The sequence below is a fragment of the Betta splendens genome, chromosome 2 (assembly GCF_900634795.4).
Source record: "Betta splendens chromosome 2, fBetSpl5.4, whole genome shotgun sequence".
NCBI classification, from domain to species: Eukaryota; Metazoa; Chordata; class Actinopteri; order Anabantiformes; family Osphronemidae; genus Betta; species Betta splendens.
In genome coordinates, this window is record NC_040882.2 from 28,001,346 (window position 1) to 28,026,993 (window position 25,648).

A 25,648-nucleotide genomic window follows, 5' to 3' on the forward strand; every position below is an offset into this window, starting at 1 on the left:
GCTCCTCCTCCTTGTCTCATAATAATAATGATCTGAACTAAGAGCGTTACACAAACCCATCAGTGTAACACACGTCACACAAGCTCCCACTGCTCCGTCAGGGAGGAGGTTAATGTCCCACTGTGGGATCAATAAAGGGCAGTTATTATTAAGTAAAGACCTTTAGTAAAACCTTTAAGTAAAGTCTGAAGTCTATCAACATTTACTCATGTTATATATATTTACTATTTACAGAATATTATTATTGACAAATAATAAATAAATGACAAAAGTGAAATGACCTCTTTAGACCCGTTTCTCAGCGCTGATCTCTGGGTATCGAGTGTCGGCTCAGACGGAGCCGGTTCTGGACTTTGGTCTGAGCTGCTTCTACGCGTCAGTGGTTCAGGTGTGATCTGCATGTTGTGTTTTCCTGAGACGTTGCTTCAGGTTTGATCAATAAAGGAGGATGCGTGTTGTTTGTTCTTTGTCTCATTGACTCATAATGAAATGATGGATTCATCAGTAGCAGGAAGTGACAGCAGAGGATGATGTTGAAGCTGGTTTCACTTAGAACACAGTGGGTTAAAGGTCTCTGAGCCTCTGTTTTGGGTTCCACCTTAAATAAAACTAACACCTATAATAATAATGAGAGCAGTGACCAGCGTCAGCCACGGGGCGCTGCAGTACAGACAGCAGCCTCCAGGGGGCGCGTCGGCCTCGAGCAGCTGACGCGTAACAGACCTCTGCCCCGGAACCTTCTGGGTCGGCTCTGCTCTCAGGGCTGTGAGGGAAACCGGGCCTGATGAGTCTCAGGCAGGTTTTATATTTGACCCATTTTCATCTGTCACATTTATGTGTTTGATGCTGTAGCCTTGTTTTTCATATCCCATCTGTTATTTTCTGTCAGTCAAGTCATTGTGAAAAGAGCAGTAAAACGAACCGTTTCCTTGGTTCCAAGGTGCAACATCACATCACATACTGTAACAATATAACATCACACAGCAACATAACATTAACATAACTTCATATAACCCGTCACGACGACGACGTCACACATCATCTGCTCAGCAGCGGTTCTGGTTCTGGCCTCCATGATCAACGACGGTACTGGATGTGACTCACATCTAAATTAATGGAATCCTACAGAGTTTACTTTGTAGCTCTGTTCAGTGAAAGCAGTTTGTGAAGGTTTTTCTCCTGGTTCTGACTGATTTCACTGTTTAAACCTTTATCAGTGACTGGTTTCGTCAGCTCCCTTCACACACAGATGTTGAAAGTCTGCTCGTCATGTTTGTTCTATCACCATCACTGTGCTGACGTCCTCTTTAATAGAGTGAGTTTCAATGAACCAGCAGAAGAACCGGTCCGAGTCCTGAACTATGACCGTGACGGCCTCACAGACAGAGAAGATCCAGTGTCTGCAGGTCTGAGTGACGGAGGCTCGAACATGAAGTTCCCCAGATTCAGTGTGTGGAAAACTTAAACAAACAGGCTGCGCTTCGCTGCGTAAACATGATGTTGAAACGCTGGTCTGATGCAGTGGTTTCTTCATTCAAGCTGTTTTCTCAGCAGACAACGCGTCATAACGTCCAGCGACATCGTCCTGTTGAGTCTGATGCAGCTGTAAAATGAAGCCGTGAAGCTGCTGTTCACGCCGTTCATGAGGAGTTTGGTTCAGACCTGACCTCTGACCCGCTCTGCGTGTTTGATTCAGTGATTCCTGGAATCACAGAACAAACAGCGCAGACCCTCCCCAGGTTCCAGCTAATGATTGACGACGGTCAGAGACCGTCGGACCGTGAACCACAGGCTGCAGCGCGTGGAGCTCAGACGGTCGCATGAAGACGCTCAGGATGCGAGCAGCCGGAGCCGCTGTGCTGCTGTGTCTGCTCACCGCTCGCTGTGACCCGGTGAGTCCTACCGGATGGAGAGAGAGCAGGTTTATAATGGATCTGAGCCAGCAACAGATGATGATGTCTGCAGTTAGAGCTGCAGGATCAGAGGAGCTCAAACAGTAGCTTCACGTTACGCTTCAGCCTTTAGATGAACTGAGGTGTCTGTTCACACATTGTGTTTTAACCAGAGCAAAGCGCCGGAGGAGCAGAGTCACAACCCACAGCCGAGTGAAGAAGCCGAGGAGGACGAGTTCCTTGGTTCCTCTGAGTGTCTGGCAAAGAAGTAAGTGTGTGGTTCAGTGTGAGGTCACAGGAGGCGGATCCGTGGCCTGTGTTGGAAATGAGCACAGAACAAACCTGTTAAACCAAATCAGGATCCAAGTCCACGCAAAGCCCAGGAAGAGATCAGGCTCCAGAACCGGAGCATCAGACATATAACAGTAACAGGCTGAATGAGGAGCAGGGAGCAGTGACCCGTCTCTCTCACCAGGTGGACCCGGGCCTCCTGTGACCTGGTGTTCTGTCAGCCGTGGGAGCGCTGCGTGGACGGACGCTGCAGCTGTAAACAGCCCTACATGTGTCCCATCGACGGGACGCCGCAAGTCTGTGGGCTCAACGGGTGGAAGTACCGGTCCTACTGCCTGGTACCGGCCTCCAGCTCAGCCATTAGCTTTGTAGCTACGCTAACGCTACGCTAACGCTTCGCTAACGTTTTTCCTGCTCTTCAGGCGATGGCGCTCTCCTGTCGTTCCAAGAAATCTGAGATGTCTCATTTTGGGGACGCGTGTGAAGGTCGTGGTCCCTGTCACACTTTTAGCCCCTCAGTCCTGCATCACTCTGACTGAGCGCTCATCGTCTTCATTTTCCTCTCTGCAGAAAATAGCCCCAAGTTCCAGAGTTCCACAGAGCGGAGCACGGGAGCGGTTCAGATCTTCATGCCGTCCAAGGCGCTGCACGCGGAGGGGCAGCGGCTGCTGGTCTGCTGGGAGCTGTGGGACATGGCGGCTGCCAACGTCTTCTGCAGGCAGCAGGGGCACCCGCTGTAAGACGGGCGGCGCCGGCCCATGGGCCCGACCCGCGTGACCCTGCGTGAACCCGCTGCTGCTCTGTGTGCAGGGGAGCGTCCAACATCAGCTTCACCAGCGCCAACAGCAGCTGCGTCAGCGTGCGCTGCCAGGGCTTCGAGAGGTCGCTGGCCGAGTGTGTGATCCATGACCCGACCAGGGGCCCGGTCCACGCGGCCAGAACCACCTGCTACGACGCGTCCAAGCCAAAAGGTCAGTGGCTCGACACCTGAGGCTCAGCTCAGGTGAACGTGGCCCAACTCACGTGATGACGGTTACATGATTCAGTAGAAACACTGGTGCTGGGTCGTTTCCAGACCTGAACTCACACCCGCTCCTCAGAACTAACAAAGGACTGGACCTGAGGGTGAGTGTCCCCATCCGGCCTCGGGTTGAGGCCCGGTCCGGTTCTGTAGCCTTCTCATCTGATGCTTTTCCAGCTTTGTGGTGTTTTGTGCGTTTCAGACAAGTGTGACTTCAGATGCGCTAACGACAAGTGCGTCTCAAAGAACCAGACGTGTGACGGCGTCGACGACTGTGGCGACCGGAGCGACGAGATGTGCTGCAAGAGTGAGCTGCGCACCTGAACATGCAACCGCCACGAGGCGGGTCACGCCCTCTTCACGGCTCCGCCCACTCTTTGCAGAGTGCAGGAGCAGCGGGTTCCGCTGCCGGACCGGCGTGTGCGTGCACAGAACCGCGCTCAGAGACGGGCAGGTGGACTGTCTGGACGCGGAGGACGAGTCGCCCCAGCTGGCGCCGAGCGGCCCGGGTTCGTAGCAGACAAGCATGGTTCCTGCTCCTGTGGCTGTGGGTCATGACCTGTTTCTGCTCCGCAGGACCCTCAGAGTCTGAGCAGACGTCGGCGCCCACAAACACAGGTGAACGCGGGTGAACGCGGGCGACCCGGTCCGGCAGCGCACGGCGGGTCCTGACATTTGTTCTGTTCTGGGTTTCAGAGTTCACGTCTCCCAAAGAAGGTACGTTGCCCTGAAAATGACACTGAGCCAGCGACCGCCTGGTCCTGGTGTGGACCGGCGCCACTGGGACCAGTGCCGAGTCCACAGAACTCCCCGTGTTTCCAGCGATCAGGCTCAGCAGGAGGCACCTGGAGACGCAGTTACACTGTGGAATCCCCAACAAGACCACGGTGGACAGCGGCGAGCACATACGGGTCAAGAGGGTCATTGGAGGCGTCCCTGCGAAACCGGTGAGTCACAGCAACCGTGCGTCACGCGTCACCATGACTGTGTGAAACGGTCCTCTGTTCAGACCCAGATCCAGTGGCAGATCGCTCTGGATGAGCGCAGGAAGATCGACTGCGGCGGCGCCTACATCGGCGGCTGCTGGGTGATCACAGCCGCCCACTGTGTCAGGTAGGTCCAGGTCCACAGTCAGAGCGGCCCAACGCCAGACAGAGGTTCTGTCGGCCCAGTCCAGCTGTGTGCATGTTGACCACTGTGCTTGTGGGTCTCGTGTGTCTGGACCAGGCCCAACCCGTCCGCCTTCAGAGTCAAGTTTTCTCTGTGGAAGAAATCAACAGCTCAGAAAACCACTGACATCGTCCCAGTGAAGGAGATTTTCATCCACCCCAAGTATGAGTCCACCCACGACCCACGGCTGATGGGACCCAGCGCGCTCACACCCACTCGTCTGCAGGTACAACGGCAGCAACTACCAGAACGACATCGCCCTGATCCGTCTGGAGAACCTGCCCAGGTCCGAGAAGTGCCTGGAGGACAACCCGGCCGTCAGCGCCATCTGCGTGCCCTGGACCACGCAGCTGTTCCAGCCCAACCACACCTGCAGCATCTCCGGGTGGGGCCGAACCGCAGGTCAGACATGACGACGCAGAGCCGCGCCAGCAGCGCCGCCGCGGAAGCTCATCCTCCGCTCTGTCCACAGCGGGAAAAGGGTCGCAGACGTTGCTGTGGGCCAACGTGTCCCTCATCGAGGGCTGCCAGGCGTTCTACAAGGAGCGCTTCCGTCCCGGCATGATGTGTGCAGGTGAGTGTCGCCTGGACGAGCTGGAGGCGGGGTCCAGGGTGTGAGGATGATGTGTGTGCAGGGGATGTGGAGGGAAACGTGGACTCCTGTCAGGGCGACAGCGGAGGACCTCTGGTGTGTGAGGACGAGCTGGGCGTGTCCTACCTGTGGGGCGTGGTCAGCTGGGGGGAGAGGTGTGGCCAGCCGGGCTTCCCTGGAGTCTACACGCAGGTGGAACAGTTCTAACGCACCTCAGAAAACTGTAGAAGCACAAGTTTAGAGTGTGGACTGAATGTGAACGCTGTGTCCACAGGTGGCTCAGTACTTTGAGTGGATCCGGCTTCACACAGGCTGGGCTGCAGTCACCAGGTTCAACTCCTGAAGACTCGAAAGCAAGCATGGAGATTAGCATGCAGAGCTAACGATGCTAAGGCTGCTTGTGTCCACTAGATGTAGACGTTTGGTACAAGGTTCCTAGATTTCATGTTTTCATGTGAACTGTGAAGTTGAAAAACGTCTCAGTGAGTTTAAAAACAAAAGGGCTTAAATAAAAGATAATTAAAGGCCTCACAGCTCATTTGTAGTACGTTGCTTTTTGATTCTTCTATGAATAAAAGCGCATCATTAAACAGTGAAGAACCAACAGACAGAGTAAGAAACGGCATTGACAGAAAGTTGAAACTTAACACTGAGACGAGAAGTGGTTCAGAGACTGGACCCAAAGCTTCTACACACCCTCAATGAAACAGAACCGGTCTCTGACAGGAGAACCACAGAACAACATCAGGATTAGTAAAATATGTTTTACTGTGAGCAGCTGTTTCATCTGATGAGAGTCGCTGCTCTGAATCAACTCAATTTAATTAAAAGTGCCAAAAACGTTATTCATCACAAAGGAACCACAACAGACAAACTATAGACTGTTACTGATGCTACTTAAGTGTACGTATGTATTTATGATGTTGTGATATTAGCACTGATGCATGACCATAACTGCTGGTACTGATGCAGGCTGAACAAATACACAGACACTGATGCTGAGGCTGAGGCTCCACCTGTAGGAGTCAGTCACAGCTTCAGCTCCAGCTTCACCAACCAGTGGAGCAATGAACCGCGTGCTAATCATCCTCTAAAGCTAATCTAAAGCTAATCAGCCTCTCAGACCAGCAGACAGCAGCTCTGCTGTCAATCAACAGGACACCAAACAAAAGGAGAGCAGAGCGCCCCCTGGTGGCGTGGAAGCAGAGTCATAACACAGGTTTCCTAGCAACCAGTTCAGTTTTATCATTTAGTGATACTATCGTTTACACGGTAGAGGACGAATGTGTAAAAGGCAGATCGCTTTAAAGTCTGGCTTCGTCATCGCTTTCCTCCATCATGGCTTCAGTCCCTGCGTTGCTGAACGCTGACTCAGGTGTTTCAGGTGCTCATCTCTGTGCTTTGGATGCTGCTCCCGTCGCCCCGGCAACCACTCACAGCCTCTGGATGGACTCCAGCATCAGATCATGAAGGGAGTGAACGCTCAGCTCAGGCGCCGGTCGTCTGTGTCTAACGGAGCCTCACGGACACCACGTCTGCTCCAGGACGACCTTCCTCACGTCACCTGTTTCCTGTGACAAAATGAGGCTGGTCTGATCATGTGCGTCAGACATGTTCATTGAACTTATGTAAAGCTTCAGAAAAGATTTCATTTCATTATATAAGACTCAGAACAGAACCAACTCAAACATCAGCTCTGTTTCTCGTCTCTGGACGCTTTCAGTTTCTCTCCGACTCATTGGAACCAATTCATTGATGCTGCAGAGGAGCAGACGAGCTGTTTATAGTTCAGCTGATGTTTATTGACACTAAACGGAGTGAACTAAAGTCTGAGCTGTTTAGATCTAAATCTTAACAAATTAACAGAGGAGATTCCTGTTATTCCTAGAACGAACCCAAAGTCTGTTATTACTGTAACAGCGTAAAGACATGAATCTATATATAAAAACTCACCTTGATTATTGTTCACATTGTTGAAAGGTTTCCATCATATGTCACCGTGGAAACCATGTGTCAACAGATTCTCATCAGTATCAGTCTCAGATCAAAAGACTGAGGTCTTTCCCGTTCAGTTTCTGTTTTCCTCTCATTTTCTGTCCACGTTTTTCTGCAGTTTCACATCTTAACACAAGGTGGCGACATTTTCCTTCCATTAACGTGAACTCACAGCTCCCAGCATCATCTGCTTCCACTCATGCGCACGCTGCAAAGCAGTGGCTGAAGCCCCTCACACCCGTCCACTGCTCGGGTCCAGACGCTGAGTGGAGCTGCTGGTCAAACGCACGGCCGTTTGGTCCCTGCTGGAAGGATCTGGGTTCTCCGAGTCCATTGGGGTTCTGTCCGGGTTCATAAGGGTTCTCTATGGGAACGTCAGGGTTCTGTTCGAGTTCATAAGGGTTCTCTATGGGAACGTCAGGGTTCTGTCTGGGAACGTCAGGGTTCTTCCTGTGATCATTGGGTTCTGTCTGGGTACATCTCTGTCCAGGCTCAACCCTTGAACAGGTGAGGTCACAAACTCAGTGCTGAGAGTTTAACTGTCATTGTCAATGTGGCGCTGAGGGAAACTGTGCTTTGTGCTTCTCCGTCTGCAGATCAGACAATAACAAGGTGTGAGGAGGAACCAAAACCCAAACCTAATGGAGGACAGACGTCCCACCATGAAGAGGCAGTACAGGAACATGTTCTACTGCTCCTCAGCATCTGTTTGAACGCTGCCGTGATGAAGAACATGTTAGCATGCAGTACATGCAGTATATACAGTACATGCAGTACATGTAGTACATGCAGCATATACAGTACATGCAGTACATGTAGTACATGCAGTATATACAGTACATGCAGTACATGCAGTATATACAGTACATGCAGTACATGTAGTACATGCAGTATATACAGTACATGCAGTACATGCAGCACATACAGTACATGTAGTACATGCAGTATATACAGTACATGCAGTATATACAGTACATGCAGCACATGCAGTACATGTAGTACATGCAGTATATACAGCACATGGAGTACATACAGTACATGCAGTGCATGCAGTATTTACAGTACTTGCAGTACTTACAGTACATGTAGTACATGCAGTATATACAGTACATGCAGCACATACAGTACATGTAGTACATGCAGTATATACAGTACATGCAGTATATACAGTACATGCAGCACATGTAGTACATGTAGTACATGCAGTATATACAGCACATGGAGTACATACAGTACATGCAGTACATGCAGTATTTACAGTACTTACAGTACATGTACACATGTTCAGTCACTGAATACTCACCTGGAGGCAGTGAAGCATTTTACAGACAGCTGTGACCAGTAAACATTAAAACGCTGTTGACGTCCATTGGTCAAACAGAGGAAGCTTCTGCTTCTTGTGACTTTTAGTTCTAACTCCAAACCTGTTGCTCGTCTTTAAATGAATAAATCAGCTCTTCAACCGTTTGTTGCTGTTTACCCTGAAAACGAGCTTTTTCATTTTGAGCAGCTGTTGGTTCTGTTTTGTTTCCGGACCTCGGGACACGCTGCTCCCCCTCCTCCCCCTCCTCCCCCCTCCTCCCCCTCACCCGTATCGATGTGTGCGGGGGCGCGCGGGTATCGACGTGAGGCGAAGCGGAGGTGGGGGCGCGCGTGCCCGGGCGGGGGCGTGCCCGCAGCCTGTCGGCAGCCTATAAGCGGCCGGTGCCGGTTCGTCTCACCTGTCCTCGCGGCCACGGGCGGGTTCTGTGCTCAGCGGAGCGGCGGTGGTTCTGATGTTCAGCGACGGGAAGAAAACACGCAGACGTTTGGAATTTAACGCAAGTTTGGCTTAAAGTCAGTTCTTCAAACAGCGGGTGAGTAACGTCACGTTACTCAGTTGAGGCGCGTGCACGGCATTAACCCGCGTCCCCGCCCTCCGTCCGCAGCGTCATGACCCGGCAGCTGCTCCTCGTGCTGAGCGTCGGGCTCGTGCTGAAGGCGGCGGAGGCGCGCGTCAGGCTCAACCCCATCCGGACGCTGGTTCTGGGGGAGGGGCTGGCGCCGAACCGGAGCCTGTGGGAGCCGAGCCTGGTGCTGACGGTGAGTGTCCGGGCTCCAGTCCGAGGGTCGCGTGCCTTCAAAGGGTCGGCGGTGAATGAGAGGGGTCCTGTAGTTTTAGCTCAGACTTTATTCATGAACTGTGTGTGTGTGCAGCTCTACCAGTGCATGAGTGACCTGGAGTGTGAAGAAGGAAGCTACTGCCACAGCTCCACCAAAGGCCCGGCACGCTCCCACTGCCACGCCTGCCGCCGGAGGAGGAGGCGCTGCCGGCGGGACAGCATGTGTTGCCCTGGCAACCACTGCAGCAGCGGTAAGATGCCGAGTGAAGACTGAGTACTGAAGTTTCCTCCAGCCTCTGACTCCTCCGACTTCTCTGACTCCTCTGAATTTTCTGACTCCCCTGACTCTTCTGACTTCCCTGACTCCTCCGACTCCTCCTCTGACTTCTCTGACTTCTCTGACTCCTCCGACTCCTCTGACTTCTCTGACTCATCCGACTCCTCCTCTGACTCCTTTGATTCCTATGACTTCTCTGACTCCTATGACTCCTCTGACTTTTCTGACTCCTCTGACTTCTCTTATTCCTCCTCTGACTCCTCTGACTTCTCTGACTCCTCCTCTGACCCTTCTGACTCCTCCTCTGACTCCTCCTCTGCCTCCTCTGACTCCTCCTCTGACTCCTCTGACCTCTCGGACTCCTCCGACTCCTCCTCTGACTCCTTTGATTCCTCTGATTTCTCTGACTCCTTCTCTGACTCCTCCTCTGCCTCCTCTGACTCCTCTGACTCCTCTGACTCCTCTGACTCCTCCTCTGACTCCTCTGACCCCTCTGACTCCTCCTCTGACTCCTCTGACCCCTCTGACTCCTCCTCTGACTCCTCTGACTCCTCTGACTCCTCCTCTGATTTCTCTGACCCCTCTGACTCCTCCTCTGATTCCTCTGACCTCTCTGACTCCTCCTCTGACTCCTCTGATTCCTATGACTTCTCTGATTCCTCTGACCCCTCTGACTTCTCTGACTCCTCCGACTCCTACTCTGACTCCTCTGACTCCTCCTCTGATTCCTCTGACTCCTCCGACTCCTCCTCTGACTCCTCTGACCCCTCTGACTCCTCCTCTGACTCCTCTGACTTCTCTGACTCCTCCTCTGACTCCTCTGACCCCTCTGACTCCTCTGACCCCTCTGACTCCAACTCCTCCTCTGACCCCTCTGACTCCTCCTCTGACTCCTCTGACTCCTCTGACCCCTCTGACTCCTCCTCTGACTCCTCTGACCCCTCTGACTCCTCTGACCCCTCTGACTCCTCCAACTCCTCCTCTGACCCCTCTGACTCCTCCTCTGACTCCTCTGACTCCTCTGACCCCTCTGACTCCTCCTCTGACTCCTCTGACTCCTCTGACCCCTCTGACTCCTCCTCTGACTCCTCTGACTTCTCTGACTCCTCCTCTGCCTCCTCTGACCCCTCTGACCCCTCTGACCCCTCTGACCCCTCTGACTCCTTCCCGCAGGCCTCTGCGTCCCTGACTCCGTGGTGTTTGCTCGTCAGAGGACGCTGCTCATGGACGTGGGGGTGAGTCCTCCGTCTGAGGCGAAGCCGTGGAGGAAGAGGAAGCGGACGAACGTTAAAGGTGCGTGGCTGCTTGCGTTTGGACGAGGACTCCTCATGCTCGTGTCTCTAACCGCGTCCGCTCTTCTCCAGCTCAGGCCGGTGATTCCTGCCTCCGCTCCTCGGACTGTTCCGCCGGTTTATGCTGCGCTCAGCACTTCTGGAGCCGCATCTGTAAAGCGGTGCTGCGTGAGGGGCAGGTGTGCAGCCAGCAGCGCCGCCGGCCGAGGAGGAGGCAGCGCCTGGAGCTGTTCCAGCGCTGCTCCTGCGGGAGTGGGCTTAGCTGCCAGGCGCTCCGGGACCCCGGCACCGAGGCCTCCTCTTCATCGCCGCCCTCCTCTTCCTCACCGCTGCTGGCGGCGGCTGCAAAGTCCAGGTTTGGGGCGTCCTCGTCGCCGCCGTCAACGTGGTCGGCGGCGAAGACCAGGCTTCACGTGTGCCAGAAAAACTAAGGCCGGCGAGGGAGCAGACAGGAGGAGGAGGAGGAGCTGGAGGAGCAGGAGGAGGAGGAAGGAGCAGACAGCAGGAGGAGCAGGAGGAGCAGGAGGAGGAGGAGGAGGAAGGAGCAGACAGGAGGAGGAGCAGGAGGAGGAGGAGCAGGGCAGGCCTGAGAGGAGGAGGAATGAGCAGACAGCAGGAGGAGGAGCAGGAGGAGGAGGAGGAGCTGGAGGAGCAGGAGGAGGAGGAGGAGGAAGGAGCAGACAGCAGGAGGAGGAGGAGGAAGGAGCAGACAGGAGGAGGAGCAGGAGGAGGAGGAGGAGCCGGAGGAGGAGGAGCAGGAGCAGGAGCTGGAGGAGCAGGAGGAGGAGGAGGAGGAAGGAGCAGACAGCAGGAGGAGGAGGAGGAAGGAGCAGACAGCAGGAGGAGGAGGAGCTGGAGGAGGAGGAGCAGACAGGAGGAGCAGGAGGAGGAAGAAGGAGCAGGGCAGGCCTGGGAGGAGCAGCTCCACCTGTTCCTCCCTGTAGGCTTCAGCCTGTTGCTCTGACGCTTCCAGTGTCTTCGTGCTAATGAGCTTCCTGTCGAGCTGCATTCACACGCGACCCGTGATGTGAAACTCTTTGTGGTTCGGATCTGGTTTCCTCCTGGTCGTCTAGACGAGCAGAAACCCCTTTAAGATCCGGTTTGGCCCCATTTGTGACAGGAAGAGCTGTAGAATAGTCTGTCCTGATGCCCGAGGCGTGAATCACCATCGACCTCTGACGGACGCTGGTCGTGGGATCGGCTGAAAACCTGCTGATCAGCTGCTCACCTGTCCAGGTGTAAGGGATGGGTTCTGATGGGGATCAGAAAACCTTCATTATCACGGACCGGCACCGACTGGGACTGGAGGCTCTGGGTCCACGTTGGAGCAGAGGACACGCCTCCATCCTCCTGGTCTCCTCTCTAAACGGGAACAGAAGCAGTGAATGACGCTTCAACCTTCAAATCGTAGCGTGTAGGACGATAATGAACCGGTAGAAACGTCCACGTCTCGTTTGGCTGTTGGCAGATACTGGCTCTGGTTCTGGTTCTGGTTCTGTGGACGTGGGTGTAACCTTGGGACTTTTTCTAATGTGTAATCAACCCTCAGTTTGTGATTAAAAGGATTTTTCCTTTTCCATCATGAAAGTGTGTTTTCAGACCCGTCACTACGTCGAGTCGGCACCAGGACCGACTCGCAGTAGTTTGGATCAGTGTTTATCGTGGCCATTGATTCATTTCTGTCCGTATTTACTAAAACATTCTGATGTTTTTCTTTCATTCTCATTATAAAGCATGGCTACATTCTGAAGTTCAGTAAGAATGTTCTAATAAACCTGAGCCGACCCGGCCCGGAGCTGCTCCCAGAATCTGGGACATAAGGGAAACATCAGGTGTTTCACAGCATCTAAACCATCACCAACAACACGGCAAAATAAAATGAGCGTCAATGGTCACAGCGTGAATGAATGGAATTAATACATGTCATAGTTAAATAGTTGTTACTGTAATTATTGAATGTGTTTATTATCATTAGAAAAGCACAACATTCGATCCATCAGATTCATGTTTTGTTTTCAGCATCGTTGAACTCGCGTCACTTCTCGTCTGATGTGTCACTTTAAACCTGATCTATTAGTGTTTGTCACTTTTACAACCTAATGAAGCGGCTCAGGTTAAAATTTAACCAGTAACTGCCCTCCTCATACAAAACCAGACGGCTGATCGGACCCGGAAGTCTGAGGTGAAGTAGAGCAGGTGAGTCTGCGTTTAAAACCTGAAGAAATGACACATTTAAAATTGATCCACTAAAACGTGACTGAGACCCGTTTGTGAGGCATTAAACTAAAACAGGAAACGTGAGGAGTTGAAAGGATAAGAAGGTGTTTGTTCCGTGGTCACTGGGAGTTTTACCTCCACCTCTGCTGCTGCCGCTCGCTGGGTTTAAGCACCGTGCTACTATTTCAGTACGTGGGGATGATGATTGAATAGGTTTGGACTATAAAGTCATTCTTTTTGAGTCCTGCAAAAAGTGAAAGTGAAAACTTTGCTCTAAAATATTTGTTGCGTTGCATCTGCAGATGGACCTCAGCCCAGAGCACGGTCGTCATGGCAACAAACCAGTTAACATTCTCAGCAGGTGGATTCCGGTGGACAGCGATGCTCGGGATGAGCTCGTCCTGAATGTACTGTTGCTAGGCGACAGGCAGAGTGGGAGGAGCTCTGTGGGGAATGCTCTCATTGGTCAGTCGTCTGCATCCGACAAATGTTTTGCTGAACCCAAACTTTTATTTTAAGTGAACTGGCACATTTCCATTTGCAGGTGGGCATGAATTCCAAACGGGACGTCGCATCTTCGGCGACTGTGTGACAGCAGAGTACCAGGTCCGAACCCGCAGGTACTCCAGGTACTTCAGGCGCCAGGGGGCTGAGTGTGACCTGGTCCTGAGAGTCGTGGACACGCCCCCTCTGCTGCCACACCCACAGAGCGTGGACACACTCTGCCCTGAGGGCGTGCACGTCCTGGTTCTTGTGGTCAGAGCCGACCTCACACAAGGAACGGGACCTCTGGGACGACAGGTGGAGGTACGTGCACGTACAGCATGCACACACAAACCCACACATGCAGAGGCACATGCACACACACATGCACACACGCACCCACACACGCACCCACACATGCACACACACATGCACAGACACCCACACATGCACAGACACATGCACACACACATGCACAGACACCCACACATGCACACACACATGCACAGACACACACATGCACACATGCACCCACACATGCACACATGCACCCACACGTGAACACACACACCCACACATGCACCCACACACACATCCACACATGCACACACGCACCCACACATGCACACACACACCCACACATGCACCCACACACACACCCACACATACACCCACACACACACCCACACATGCACCCACACACACACCCACACATGCACACACGCACCCACAAACACACCCACACATACACCCACACACACACCCACACATGCACCCACACACACACCCACACACGCACCCACAAACACACCCACACATACACCCACACACACACCCACACATGCACCCACACACACACCCACACATGCACAGACACATGCACACACACATGCAGAGGCACCCACACATGCACACACAAACCCACACATGCACAGACACATGCACACACACATGCACAGACACCCACACATGCACACACCCACACATGCACACACACATGCACCCACACATGCACACACGCACCCACACAGGCACCCACACACGCACCCACACATGCACACACACATGCACACAGGCCCCGTATGATGTGGTACGATGTGTGTTGATCAGAGGCTCTTTGGTCCCGGATGGCGACGTCACGCCCTGCTTGTTCTCACGTATGCTGACCTGGTCCAGGAGGCGGGGCTAGACCCATCCAGCTACCTGACGCAGGCTGCTGATTGGCTGCGCACGCTTGCAGGTGAAGTGACAGGCGGCGTCCTGTTCATGGACGACAGCTGTGACTGGCCGTCGATCAGAGGGGAACCGCTGAGGGCCCGAGTGCTCGACCTATCAGCCAGAAACCACCACACGGCTCTGAGGGTCCCCCTGGACCCGACCTCCAGCACGCGGTCCCCTTCAGCTATCAGCTAACAGCTAGCTAACGCCAGGTCCGCCGCTAACAGCTAAAGCACGACCCAGACGTGTTGGACCAACAACACCAGCAGAAACAATGTGATTTCAAATGGTTTTATTCATGACATCAATCATTTTTTAGCTGACGTTGTTTGATTGGCAGACTCTTAATCATGTCTGTGTGATGCTGCAGTTGGTGAGCGAGGGGGCTCTGCACAGCCCCTTCCCTCTGACCTCGAACCGGCCTTTGTACGTGGCCACGCCCCCGCTGTCGACCTGCAGGTCAGGCTGCAGACGCTCCCACAGCCTCTGCTTGGCCTGCAGCTCTCGGTCCGGGCGACCTGAGCACACGGAAGCAGCTCATTCACCACCGTCCATCAGCGCCTGTGACATGTAAAGGCCGTAACCATGGTTACCGGGGTAGCTGAGAAAGGTGACTCTGTCTCCGGGGGTGGAGGCGGAGGGCGGGGCCAGGACCTCCATGCACTGATCCGAGGAGGCGCAGCAGAGGAGGCGGGCCTGGGAGACCACGCCCCTCAGCTTCCAGGGCCTAGCGTTGCACAGCAGCACGGCCAGGCTGCCCTGCAGCTGCAGCCGGAACCAGGGCACGTCACAAGAAAAGAGAGACAGCGAGGGGTGAAGGCAGTGTAAAGAAACATAATAAACTTCAATAGGATCCTTTGACACTAGATCAGGAGAATGAGCGAGCGACCTCCTTCGTCGTTGGCTTCTCCAGCCGGCACACGACTGTCCTGGGGGTCTCCTCCCCTACGTCCACCTCCAGCACAGACACGCTGGAGCCCAGCGGGTGCCGTCGGCCCAGGAGGATGCGTCCGACTCTCAGGTCCAGACGGGACACGTCCACGCGAGGGGTCGGGTCCAGAGGGGTGGTCTCAGAGGGAGCTATGAGAGAGAGCGTCAGTCAGCCTGTCCCTTCACTCCCATCACTCCCACCCTCGCCTCCCATCACTCCCCCCCTCGCCTCCCATCCCTCCCCCCCTCGCCTCCCCTCACTCCCACCCTCGCCTCCCTTCCCTCCCATCCCTCGCACCCTCGCCTCCCCTCACTCCCATCCCTCCGATCCTCGCCTCCCATCACTCCCATCCTCGCCTCCCATCACTCCCATCCTCGCCTCCCATCCCTCCCATCCTCGCCTCCCATCACTCCCACCCTCGCCTCCCATCACTCCCACTCTCACCTCGCATCCCTCCCATCCTCGCCTCCCATCACTCCCACCCTCGCCTCCCATCACTCCCACCCTCGCCTCCCATCACTCCCACTCTCGCCTCCCATCCCTCCCATCCTCGCCTCCCATCCCTCCCATCCTCGCCTCCATCACTCCCACCCTCGCCTCCCATCACTCCCACCCTCGCCTCCCATCACTCCCATCCTCGCCTCCCATCACTCCCATCCTCGCCTTCCACCCCCCCCCTTCCTTCACCTTTTCTGCCGCCTCTGCTCCTCCTGCTCCCTCCGTGTCTCTGCTCACATGAGGATGAGGAGGGAGGAGGAAGCTTTGTAACAGCAGCCGTAGCTCCAGCAGGAGGATCAACCGATGTGCTGGGGGCGGAGCCAACAGTTGGAGGAGGCGGGGCCAAGGAGACCAAGGCCTTGGCTGAAACACGAGAGTGTAAAATCGTAAACAGATACAATAATTTTTAATGTAGTTTTTCACCCACCCAGAATAAAACTCTTTAAAATCTTTTATAATTCAGTCACACAACAGAACCAGCTACACTTTGACAAGAGAAAATAATAACTTTGCAGGTTTAAGGTGATCAGTCCTGGTTAAAGCGAATGGGGACAATTTAGTGGGAGAAGGCAGCTGATGCAGATACCAGTTCTCCTCTTTTGTTTTCCTGCAGTTGGATCCTCAGTTGTTCGATGTCTTTCTTCAGTTTTCCGTTTTCAACCAGCAGCTTCTTCTGCTCTCTGACTGATGCCTGCAGCACTGAAACACAGGCAGATGGAATAAATGCTCAGTTCATGCACAGGTGCGTGTCCTGTGTCTGATTCTTGTTACTTATCACTGCTTCAGCACCAGCAGCAGTGAATGAGTTTCTTACTCGCTTTCTCTCTTGTCAGCAGAGCGTGAGTTTTCAAATACTCCATGATCTGCTCCCCATCCTCCGGATCGAGCTTCATGAGCGCTGCTGCCAGGCTGAGAAACATAGATTACATCAAAACCAAGATGAGAATCAATAGAACAATATGTGGTCGACTACTGTAAGAATGAGAATTAGAGTCTCAGTTTGAGTCCAACAAACAAAAACAGAAACACAGAAAGTCGCCTGGAGATTAGACTCATACGAGAGTAACGTATGAACAAATCATATGTCCTTACAATGACATGAAATAGTACACGCACGCACGCACGCACACACACACACACGCACGCACGCACGCACGCACGCACGCACGCACACACACACACACACACACACACAGCAGCTGCCAAACTACTGAAATGTAGAATGAACCTGGACAGCTGCACTCAGGCCTGTTGCTATAAATAACAGAACTGCTACAGCCCACGAGAATCTGATCTTCAGTCATGTTATCACATGAAAACAATAAAGACATTTAGGAAAATTTCTATATATTATAGTTTAAATTCTTCATATTAGTATATAAAATACCACTATAACTTTGGCAGACGTATTTAAACAGGTTAATGCCACCTGAGCTCTTCAAAATAAAATGTTTACCCTAAAAAAGTCAACAAATAAAATATTAAATAATGTTTTCTAATGTAACAAACAAAAACAGAGTAAAAACCTTCAGTATTTAAAAAAAGACTTTTAGTTTCATTTCTGAAACAGACTCCAGCCTTTAGCTTTAAACTTTATATGCTGAATTCAACATGCAAAGAAAGTGGGAGCGTGAGAAGATCTAGGATCTAGATCTAGATCTAGATCAGAGACCGTCCAGTACCTTCGATTAAACAGGTTTTCAGCGTTGTCCATGTTGTGGGTGCAGTTTGCTGCTCAGTGCTCTGAGACAAACTGACTGTCAGCTGTCTGCTTCCATCTCCAGCTGGAGGAAACGCCGACGGGGAGTGGAGGTCAAAGGTCAAACCCCTCCCTGTTAGGTCTCAGTTAAACCTACTCCCCAATGAGTGTCTGTTGTATTAATTCTCTTACACCGCAGTTAATAATGCTGTAATAATCCTGTAAATGTGGCCATTTTTAAAACGAATGACAAAGCTAAAACACTGTGCAGATTTAACTTAAACACTTAAATGTTATCATCTTGTAAAAGTAAAGAGCAGAGCTGCTGTACCGGGTTCAATTAGACTGTACTGCTGTCCCTAATAAAGTGGCCAGTGAGTGTTTAGAGTCAGGAGTGTGCTGTTTATTTAGCGCCCTCTAGTGATGAAACACAAGGTTGGTTAGTTGTTTTCTGACTAACGTGGCTTAATAATGATTATTTTCTATAAAGGGACTACGACACAACCCCACTGGAACTTAACACACTGTCTATGACCACGCTAACGGTTTTACTGTTAAGTTGAAAATCCCTTTTTTATACGTTTTGGTTCCATAATTTTGCTTTGATCACAAATACCTTTTAAAAACCTTCAGGTCAACATCAGTTCTCAGCAGAGTCGAGTCGAGTGGTGACGCAGGCAGTGGAGGGTGTTTTCTGCAGACTGGGAGTGACCGTTAATGGACCAGTGGTTGAGTCATTAGAACCAGGGCCTCTCTCTCTGCACATGTTTGTTTTCTCACTTTTCTTTCCATTGAATCTCTGCTGTTGCTCAGACTCATTTCTTCTTGTTTTTGCTAAATATAAAACTAAGTTAACTGGATTTTATTACACATCAGTATAATGTGGAAACATGAGCTCATCTTTGGCAGGAATGTGTAAAAACTATGCAGCGTTTTTTTACTTGTGTGAGAGAAGCTCCATGAACGCGACCATCATTAGCCTAAAATTATAAATACAAACGTTGGTATAAACGTTTACATTTACAGAGTGTGGGTAACAAAACAAAACGCAGACAAACGAGCGTGATCCGACTCACTTTCACGGAAAGTGCCGAGCGCCGCCGATGTCTTCGAAGGTGAGTCAGGAGGCGGAAGCTTCCAACCATATTTGGATTCTGAACGCCAACGGGTGGGACGCGCGAGCAAAGGCGGGGTCAGTGGGTTCTTTCCCACGAGCCAACCCCGCGCGCGCGCGCGCGCGCGCACACACAGGTAAAGCAGCGAGGACGAACAAGAGAAAGAAAAGGCTCCAGGAGGTAAAAAGTGGCGGAACGCGCCCGAAGAACGCAAAGTCCCCGGTAGAAGAACGGTAGGACGTGGTTTTTCAGCTCTGAGCCGAGGAAACGCTCATTAACCTGCTTTTATTTGGGCGCGAGGCCGAGCGTCCGGGCGGTTGTTCGTGAAGTGAGGTGGGTGACGACCTTGTGACGTTGGTTATGGACCAGGTAGCGTGGACGCACGAGGGAAGCGGTCCCGGTCCCGGTCCCGCAGGGGTCAGTCCCCGGACTGGACCTCTGCACGGGGCTGAACCGAAGGGTGTCCGGCGGGACATTTTCGTTGTTGTTCTGTGTTTTGGAATCTTATTTTAAATAGTTATTTAGTTTGTTAAACTCTGTATTTTTGACAGTTGCTCAGACACGTTCCAGTGTTTATTGTTTACCATATGAATGAGTGTTTAACACATCTCGAACAGGATGACTGCGTGATGATGAACGGATTAATCGCTAGCACTCGCCTTCCCGTCAGTCCTGAGGTCATGAATCAGCTGTAATTGGAGCAAATTGAATTCCCATGATCTTAACCTGATAAGGGTTTGTTTCTGTTTTTCTGTAGGGATGGAAACAGGATGCGACTTGTAGAAAACATGCAGGTGAGTCGAGATGTTTTGTAGATTGTAGAGTTGAGATTCAAGTTTCACACTAACTCCTAAATGATTAGATTGTAATATATTATATATAATTGTGTTTGTACGTGTATTATTTCTTCATTTCAGTTTATTCCATAGCTTTGGGTCAATAATATGCCGGCAAACTTTATAAAACGTGCACTCCTGTTTTGTGGTGCACAATCACAATCACATTTGTTTTGTCCAAAGCTGAAAGTATTTATTTTACAATGAACACATACGTGGAAACTTGTCTAAAGTGAAGCTAATGTGCTGTAGAAAGATCTGCCGAGTGTTTTTTCTGTTTAAACTGTTAAAAAAACTTTAGGGTTGATGGTTTTTAAAAGCGTTTGACCTGTTTGTGTTGGTAGCTTTAACATTACACACACACACACACACACACACACACACACAGATGTGTGTATTGGCACCTATTCATGCACATTTGTGTGAAACGCTGTCTTAGAAGCAGCAGAGGGAGGAGGTATTTAGCAGGAGACGGAGACATGGCTCTGCTGCAGTTTTGTGTTTTTTATACGTTATAAGTTTCTTTGAGACAGAGACAAACACTCGTTGACTCTGGTTTTAAAAGTTTAAAATCTGCGTTAAAGTAGAAATCTGGGGTTATTCTTAATTAACACACTGACAGACAATCTTTAAATGGTGATGATGAAATCTGTCCACAGGTTTACTCATGTAATGGAGCTCCACTTCACAGTAGAATAAACTACATGTGTCATTTCTGGTCCAGTTACAGTACAGTTAGTCTTGTACTTATCAATAGATAACGTATGTGCAGCATGAGGAGCCTCAAACAGAAGGAGCTGGGAATGAAAGTCAAACATGAAGCAAGCAAGAAATCCTGCTCCTAAAAGCTATTTCAGGCAGGTGACGGGAAGGAGTGCGCTTCCTCCTCGACGCCGTCGGACTTGTTTTCTGTTCAGGTCACGTGTCGCTGCTGTGGCATCAGAGGTGTGTGTGGGTGTGACTCCTGCAGGGAGTGGTGTGTGACTGTGTGAGACAGGTCAAAAGCACAGCAGCGCTCTGACAAGAATGTCCTGAGAATTCTGTTGGTTCCTATCAAAGAAGAAGGGGCTCCACGAAAACACTGCTGGTTTACAGTGATTGTCTGAGGATGGAAAATATTGGATCAGTTGCCAGTATTTAATCTGAATCCTTTCATTATCTACTCACCTGACTGACATTTGGCTGGAAGAGAAACATGTTTGTTAATTGGTGAAATCTTACTCCATAAGCTTAAAAAATAGATGAATTTAACTTTCTTGTTTAAACTCATCTCTTGATCACTTGATATTTGGCTACACAGTAGTTACTGATTTTTAGGAGATGCATTTTAGTAGTTATTCTTAATGTTGACATGAATTGAGTTATACAAAGTAAATTTATTTATAACGAGAACAAATGGAAAATGAAACATGGTAAAGCTTTAAAAAGGTAAATGATGTCTTTTAGAATGAATTACCTTGTTTTGAATGTGTTTTAGTTGTACATGTATAAGTAAGTTTGGAGGAAATGCATTTTAAAACTGTTTGAGTGAATACAAAAATAATTGATGTAATGTAAAAATGGCATAACTTATAATGGATTTAAAATGTACAAAGTTGTGGCATATTTTAAACTGATGTCTTACTTTTCAGGCAGTTAATTTGAAGTTCAAATATTTTGTGTTTTTTCATGTTTAGGTTAAATTGACCTGACTGGACCAGATTCGCCTCAGCAGTGGACTGGTGTTGATCCGATTATTGGATTGTTAGTGGCCTGGCCAGAGGAAAGGCTCCCTGCGCCAACACTGGGCGTCCATATTGGATTTTTAAACCTGAACCTGGACAGGACTTGCCCTGAGCACACTGAGGCTGTTGTAGACGGACTGAGGAAGCAGTGAGTTCTTAACGCCCCATTGTCCATTCACACGTCTTAAAGGAATACATGGCAGCATCAGATTTGCTCCAGGATGATGAGCAGCCCCATGTGGAAGTTAACGTGACTGAAACCAATCCCCCCGTGCCTCAGAGGGCTGCCAACGGTAGCCCAGCAAGCCACTCCCCAATGCCACCCCCCCCTTCTGATGCCCATGATGGTAAGAACAAACTGAGCAGCCTGTTCAAGGAGAACCATCTGATCCACTCTCTGAGCAACGGCCTGAGACGACACTGTGAATACACCAAGATTACTGTGACACAGGAACGGGTGAACCGTCTGCCAAAGGAATGGTGGAAGACCGGCGTGGCCTTCCTCTACGCCCTGTTCAACCTTATCTTCACCACTGTCGTCATTACTATCGTCCACGAGCGGGTCCCAGACAAGTCGGTGAGCCCACCGCTGCCCGACAAGTTCTTTGACTACGTGGACCGTGTGCCCTGGGCCTTCACCGTCACCGAGGTCAACGGGCTGATCCTGGTCGGACTCTGGCTTGTCCAGTGGCTCTTCCTCAAACACAAGTATGACATTTGGTTTGCATGGTTAGAGAGGAGGCTGTTACACCTTGAATCCTCAGGGCACTTTAACTGAAGTGTTGTAGAGTTTCAAAGTGGTCCTTGTTGGTAGAGCAGTGGTTTGCAATGGTTTGCAAACCATGGCTGCCTTGGTTTGATTGGGTGACCACACACTTAGATGAATCTTGGATGACATTTTATGAGCAATTCATGCACACAGTTATGTACTTACAAGTCGTGTCATTAGTTTTCCTTGGGACTGGATATTGATGCTTGTATGTAAAAGCTATCAGACAGAACCATTTTGGGTTGAAGGGAGACTTTGTGTGCCAAAGAAGAAGAAAGAACAAAACGTACTGTGAGAAAGATGTCTGCATGCACAATGTGTATATAACTACACAATTTCAGCAACCTTTGAAGGTCTTCACAAGCCACACTGTGTAGCAAATGTCCAATGAAGTTTGCAGGCACCTTTTAAAGGAAGTAACCTATGCTCTAGCAGTGAACATATTTCAGAGACATTCATAAGGAAGCATCTTCTGGAAGAAGGAAATGAAGACAGTACTAAAACCCTCTTTATGAATGTATCTGTTCATTGATTTGTCGCTTCGTTAGCTGGAAGTTAATCGTGCGAGTGCTTTACAAGCAGCTGGTCCAGTAGAGCACATGTGGACGTGAAGCCTGTTTGTGTGCCTGCAGGGCCATAGTGGGCCGGAGGTGTTTCTTCATGATTGGAACTCTCTACATGTATCGCTGCGTCACCATGTACATCACCACTCTACCTGTGCCTGGAAAACACATGGTGTGCGCTCCAAAGGTACACAAACACACAACTGTTCGTGTTTACTCTGCGTTAACATGTGGTTTGCATAAAGCCCATCATTTGTTCCTTGTTCGCTTCTGTGCAGCTGTACAACGACTCCACTGGGAAGATCTGGAGGATTCTGAGGCTGCTCTCAGGAGGAGGTAGTGTGGTTATAATGTGTCCTGCTTCCTGCGTTGGGTTCGATCGTCATACTGAAACACCTAACGCAGAAACCCCTAAAATAGTTTGTCATTTCTATTTTGAATTTGAACCTACCACACTGTTTTGGCAATAACGGCTCCACGTCTTGTTCAGGTTTGTCCCTGACTGGTTCCCACATGATGTGTGGAGACTTCCTGTACAGTGGACATACAGTCATGTTGACTTTGTCCTACCTCTTCATCAAAGAGTGTGAGTAAGCACAGGTTATGTCACATCAACAAGCACAACTTTTTCAGTCTACACTTACAGCAGTGCCTTGGTAGAAATTTAAATAAGCTGCCTATAAGAAAATAATTTAACTTGGATTTAGTTCAGACATACTCTTATACAGACAATAGATTCACCTGATACACTTGAGTGTATGTGAACTCAATAATCAAATATTAAACAGGACAGACAATAAGCTGCATTATGCATTTTAATAAATGAATAATGCTTCTAAATAATATGTTTATGTGTTCAGACTCTCCACGATGGATGTGGTGGTATCACTGGTCCTGCTGGGTTCTCAGTGTTTCAGGGGTCCTCTTCATCCTGATTGCCCATGAGCACTACAGCGTTGACGTGATCATTGCGTACTTCGCCACCACAAGGATCTTCTGGTGGTACCACACCATGGCCAACACACATGTAGGTGGACAAACTGGGCCTGTTACATTTGGCAGCTAATTTTCACTGATAAAACATTGCGCCTATTTCTGATCAGGTGCTGCGCCAGTCTCCCAACAACTTCTTGTCGAGGACCTGGTGGAACCGGATCTTCAACTTTTTGGAGAAGAATGTACAGACGACCGTCCCCGTTGTGTTTGAGTGGCCGGTGACGCTGCCGTCATGCTGCAGACAAAGATACAGGATGGTGGAGGGCGGAAGGGACGAGTGAGGACGGAGGAGAGACGACTAAACAGAGGCGTTGGAAACAGTATTCGTCCTGCCTGACATTAACAGACAGAAGTATGGAATTACTGGGGGAGGAGGTTATTTATGAGAAACCAACGTTTCTGTCTCTCTCACTACTGCTGAAGAAGGAGCGGTGCAGAAGTTTGTGTTACTGCGTTTACATAGTTACCAACCTGGTATTTATTAGTACGGACACCATCTCCTTCCTGTAAATTGTTCAGAAACAATCAGACGACATAGAAAAGGTACCGACGTGAACGGTACCGACGTGCAAATGATGTTAGGATGATATTTGCTCACATTCTTTAAGTCAACAGTATATGAATCATGTTATTCCTCTTTTTCCTCATTTCTTGAACAATGCAAAACCACATCTGACAGTGTTTGAGCATTTCAGCATCATCATCAAACTTTAATTAGCTGCTTTGGTGAAAGTTCAAGAATTAATGATGGGTCATCTCTCTTCAAATATGATGAGGGACACAACTATAATAATTATTTCCAGTAGTAATTCATTCATAAATTATTCATTTAATCAATATTTAAAGCACCAGAAATTTGCCAAGTCATGTTAAAAGTCCAGATCTCTAGTTTAATCACATAAAGAAATCAAAAAATTCTGGATATGGGATTTCTTTTGAAAGAATCTCACAGTAGGATAGTTTCTATTTGGTTGTTAATTTAGTAAAGATTTTCAGCCTTAATCATGATAAATATAAAAGATTTGAAATACACGGTCAAACATTCTGTCATTTTAATTTCACTTCAGGTCTTCAGGTAGATGTAGATTAAACAAAGTTGAAAAAAAATAACACATATTGTCATTAAAGACCTGACGAGGATGTGGAGTTGTTGTGGTATTTACTGTAGGCTCAAAGGTTGTAATCATAGGATGAAAATGACAGAAGTGCTTTTGTTTACTTTTTAACCAAATCATTACCTGACTAGTGGTTATACCTCCTATTATAATAAACACAACACATAAGCAGCAGAACCGTTCTCTGTTTTATCTGTGGGCAGACTGAATCCTGTGGGACACAGAGGCTCTAGAAAATGGACCATGAGTTGAGATTTTTTGTTAGCTTGTGGGGTCTCGTCTATCATCATCTGTCATTACTGTCCAGGTAAAGAATTTGGGCTGCTGCACAAAAGGTGTTTTGATCAGTGCATCAGGTGTATAATTTAAATGGTCAATTCCAGACATTAGTAGTTTTGAATACTAAACAACTGTAGACTCATTCTCCAACTACTGGACCAAAGGAAAAACTGCTAGCCACTTAGCATTCCTGGTGCTAAGATACGCTTGACTTTTGTTGTGAATGCACACACTTTGATAACTCAAGCTAATATGTTAGCTCAGCATGCTAGGCCTGTTTGATATACAATGCTCATTAAATGAGAAGACATGAATGTTGAGCACATGTTCTACTTATTTTGAAGGTTTAGCAGGTTCTTACTGTTTTAGTTTGTAAGTCATAAGAGATTCAGGACTGAAGCTGAGATAACAAACAAATTTGGTTTTGTATTACTGCTGTATTTGTGTTTCTAAACTCTGTTATAGTTGTTATATTTTTAATTAAAAATCTAAAATATGTCCTTGTTCTGTTTTTAGTTTTTTTTTAGTATTTTTGCTAATTGCTAGTTAAAACTGTTCTGAATTGAACAGTTC

The 25,648-nt window shown here is 49.6% G+C and overlaps 5 protein-coding genes and 1 long non-coding RNA gene across 8 annotated transcripts in view; 4 read left to right on the top strand and 2 right to left on the bottom strand.

The window, feature by feature from the left end:
• The window catches only part of cfi (complement factor I), a 6,090-nt gene extending 586 nt beyond the window's left edge, over positions 1-5,504 (top strand). The window contains exons 1-18 of the mRNA XM_029142967.3: positions 1-338; positions 1,814-1,892; positions 2,066-2,160; positions 2,368-2,521; positions 2,606-2,669; positions 2,754-2,919; positions 2,994-3,154; positions 3,407-3,511; positions 3,588-3,713; positions 3,781-3,822; positions 3,901-3,921; positions 4,027-4,151; positions 4,214-4,317; positions 4,432-4,536; positions 4,601-4,776; positions 4,847-4,948; positions 5,010-5,158; positions 5,241-5,504. The exon at positions 1-338 is cut by the window's left edge and continues 586 nt beyond it. Coding sequence (XP_028998800.2) covers positions 277-338; positions 1,814-1,892; positions 2,066-2,160; positions 2,368-2,521; positions 2,606-2,669; positions 2,754-2,919; positions 2,994-3,154; positions 3,407-3,511; positions 3,588-3,713; positions 3,781-3,822; positions 3,901-3,921; positions 4,027-4,151; positions 4,214-4,317; positions 4,432-4,536; positions 4,601-4,776; positions 4,847-4,948; positions 5,010-5,158; positions 5,241-5,309 — 1,905 coding nt within the window. The 5' untranslated portion in view covers positions 1-276 and the 3' untranslated portion in view covers positions 5,310-5,504. The remainder of the gene's footprint in view (positions 339-1,813; positions 1,893-2,065; positions 2,161-2,367; positions 2,522-2,605; positions 2,670-2,753; positions 2,920-2,993; positions 3,155-3,406; positions 3,512-3,587; positions 3,714-3,780; positions 3,823-3,900; positions 3,922-4,026; positions 4,152-4,213; positions 4,318-4,431; positions 4,537-4,600; positions 4,777-4,846; positions 4,949-5,009; positions 5,159-5,240) is intronic.
• Positions 5,505-6,186: 682 nt separating this feature from the next.
• Positions 6,187-8,520, bottom strand: LOC114850367 (uncharacterized). The gene is made up of 3 exons (XR_003784817.3): positions 8,265-8,520; positions 6,920-7,551; positions 6,187-6,537 (listed from the first exon to the last, which is right to left on the bottom strand). It is a non-coding gene; the product is annotated as an uncharacterized LOC114850367 (long non-coding RNA).
• Positions 8,521-8,533: 13 nt separating this feature from the next.
• Positions 8,534-11,063, top strand: LOC114843902 (dickkopf-related protein 4-like). The gene is made up of 5 exons (XM_029130740.3): positions 8,534-8,817; positions 8,890-9,043; positions 9,158-9,314; positions 10,514-10,633; positions 10,705-11,063. The coding sequence occupies exons 2-5, from the start codon at positions 8,894-8,896 to the stop codon at positions 11,061-11,063; spliced, it is 786 nt and encodes a 261-aa protein (XP_028986573.1). The 5' UTR covers positions 8,534-8,817; positions 8,890-8,893.
• Positions 11,064-12,481: 1,418 nt separating this feature from the next.
• Positions 12,482-14,746, top strand: LOC114843909 (GTPase IMAP family member GIMD1-like). The gene is made up of 3 exons (XM_029130752.3): positions 12,482-13,314; positions 13,394-13,656; positions 14,443-14,746. Exons 1-3 carry the CDS (start codon positions 13,152-13,154, stop codon positions 14,743-14,745), a joined length of 729 nt encoding a protein of 242 aa, XP_028986585.1. The 5' UTR covers positions 12,482-13,151; the 3' UTR covers position 14,746.
• An 81-nt stretch (positions 14,747-14,827) lies between these two features.
• Positions 14,828-17,769, bottom strand: aimp1b (aminoacyl tRNA synthetase complex interacting multifunctional protein 1b). The gene is given in 8 exon segments (XM_055514515.1): positions 14,828-15,068; positions 15,144-15,315; positions 15,440-15,630; positions 16,169-16,342; positions 16,566-16,586; positions 16,589-16,678; positions 16,794-16,888; positions 17,662-17,769. Coding segments are annotated over 8 exon segments (945 nt in total). The 5' UTR covers positions 17,694-17,769; the 3' UTR covers positions 14,828-14,898.
• Positions 17,770-18,896: 1,127 nt separating this feature from the next.
• On the top strand, positions 18,897-25,573 carry sgms2b (sphingomyelin synthase 2b). Of its 3 annotated transcripts, none has more exons than XM_055514474.1 (8): positions 18,897-19,470; positions 19,551-19,587; positions 21,306-22,061; positions 22,755-22,872; positions 22,964-23,021; positions 23,176-23,271; positions 23,546-23,712; positions 23,789-25,573. In XM_055514474.1, the coding sequence occupies exons 3-8, from the start codon at positions 21,550-21,552 to the stop codon at positions 23,960-23,962; spliced, it is 1,125 nt and encodes a 374-aa protein (XP_055370449.1). In that variant the 5' UTR covers positions 18,897-19,470; positions 19,551-19,587; positions 21,306-21,549; the 3' UTR covers positions 23,963-25,573. The 3 variants fall into 3 exon arrangements, with proteins under 3 accessions (XP_055370449.1, XP_028998824.1, XP_028998827.1); XM_029142991.3 differs by having other exon boundaries at positions 18,897-19,126; XM_029142994.3 differs by having other exon boundaries at positions 18,908-19,026.
• The last annotated feature ends 75 nt before the right edge of the window (positions 25,574-25,648 follow it).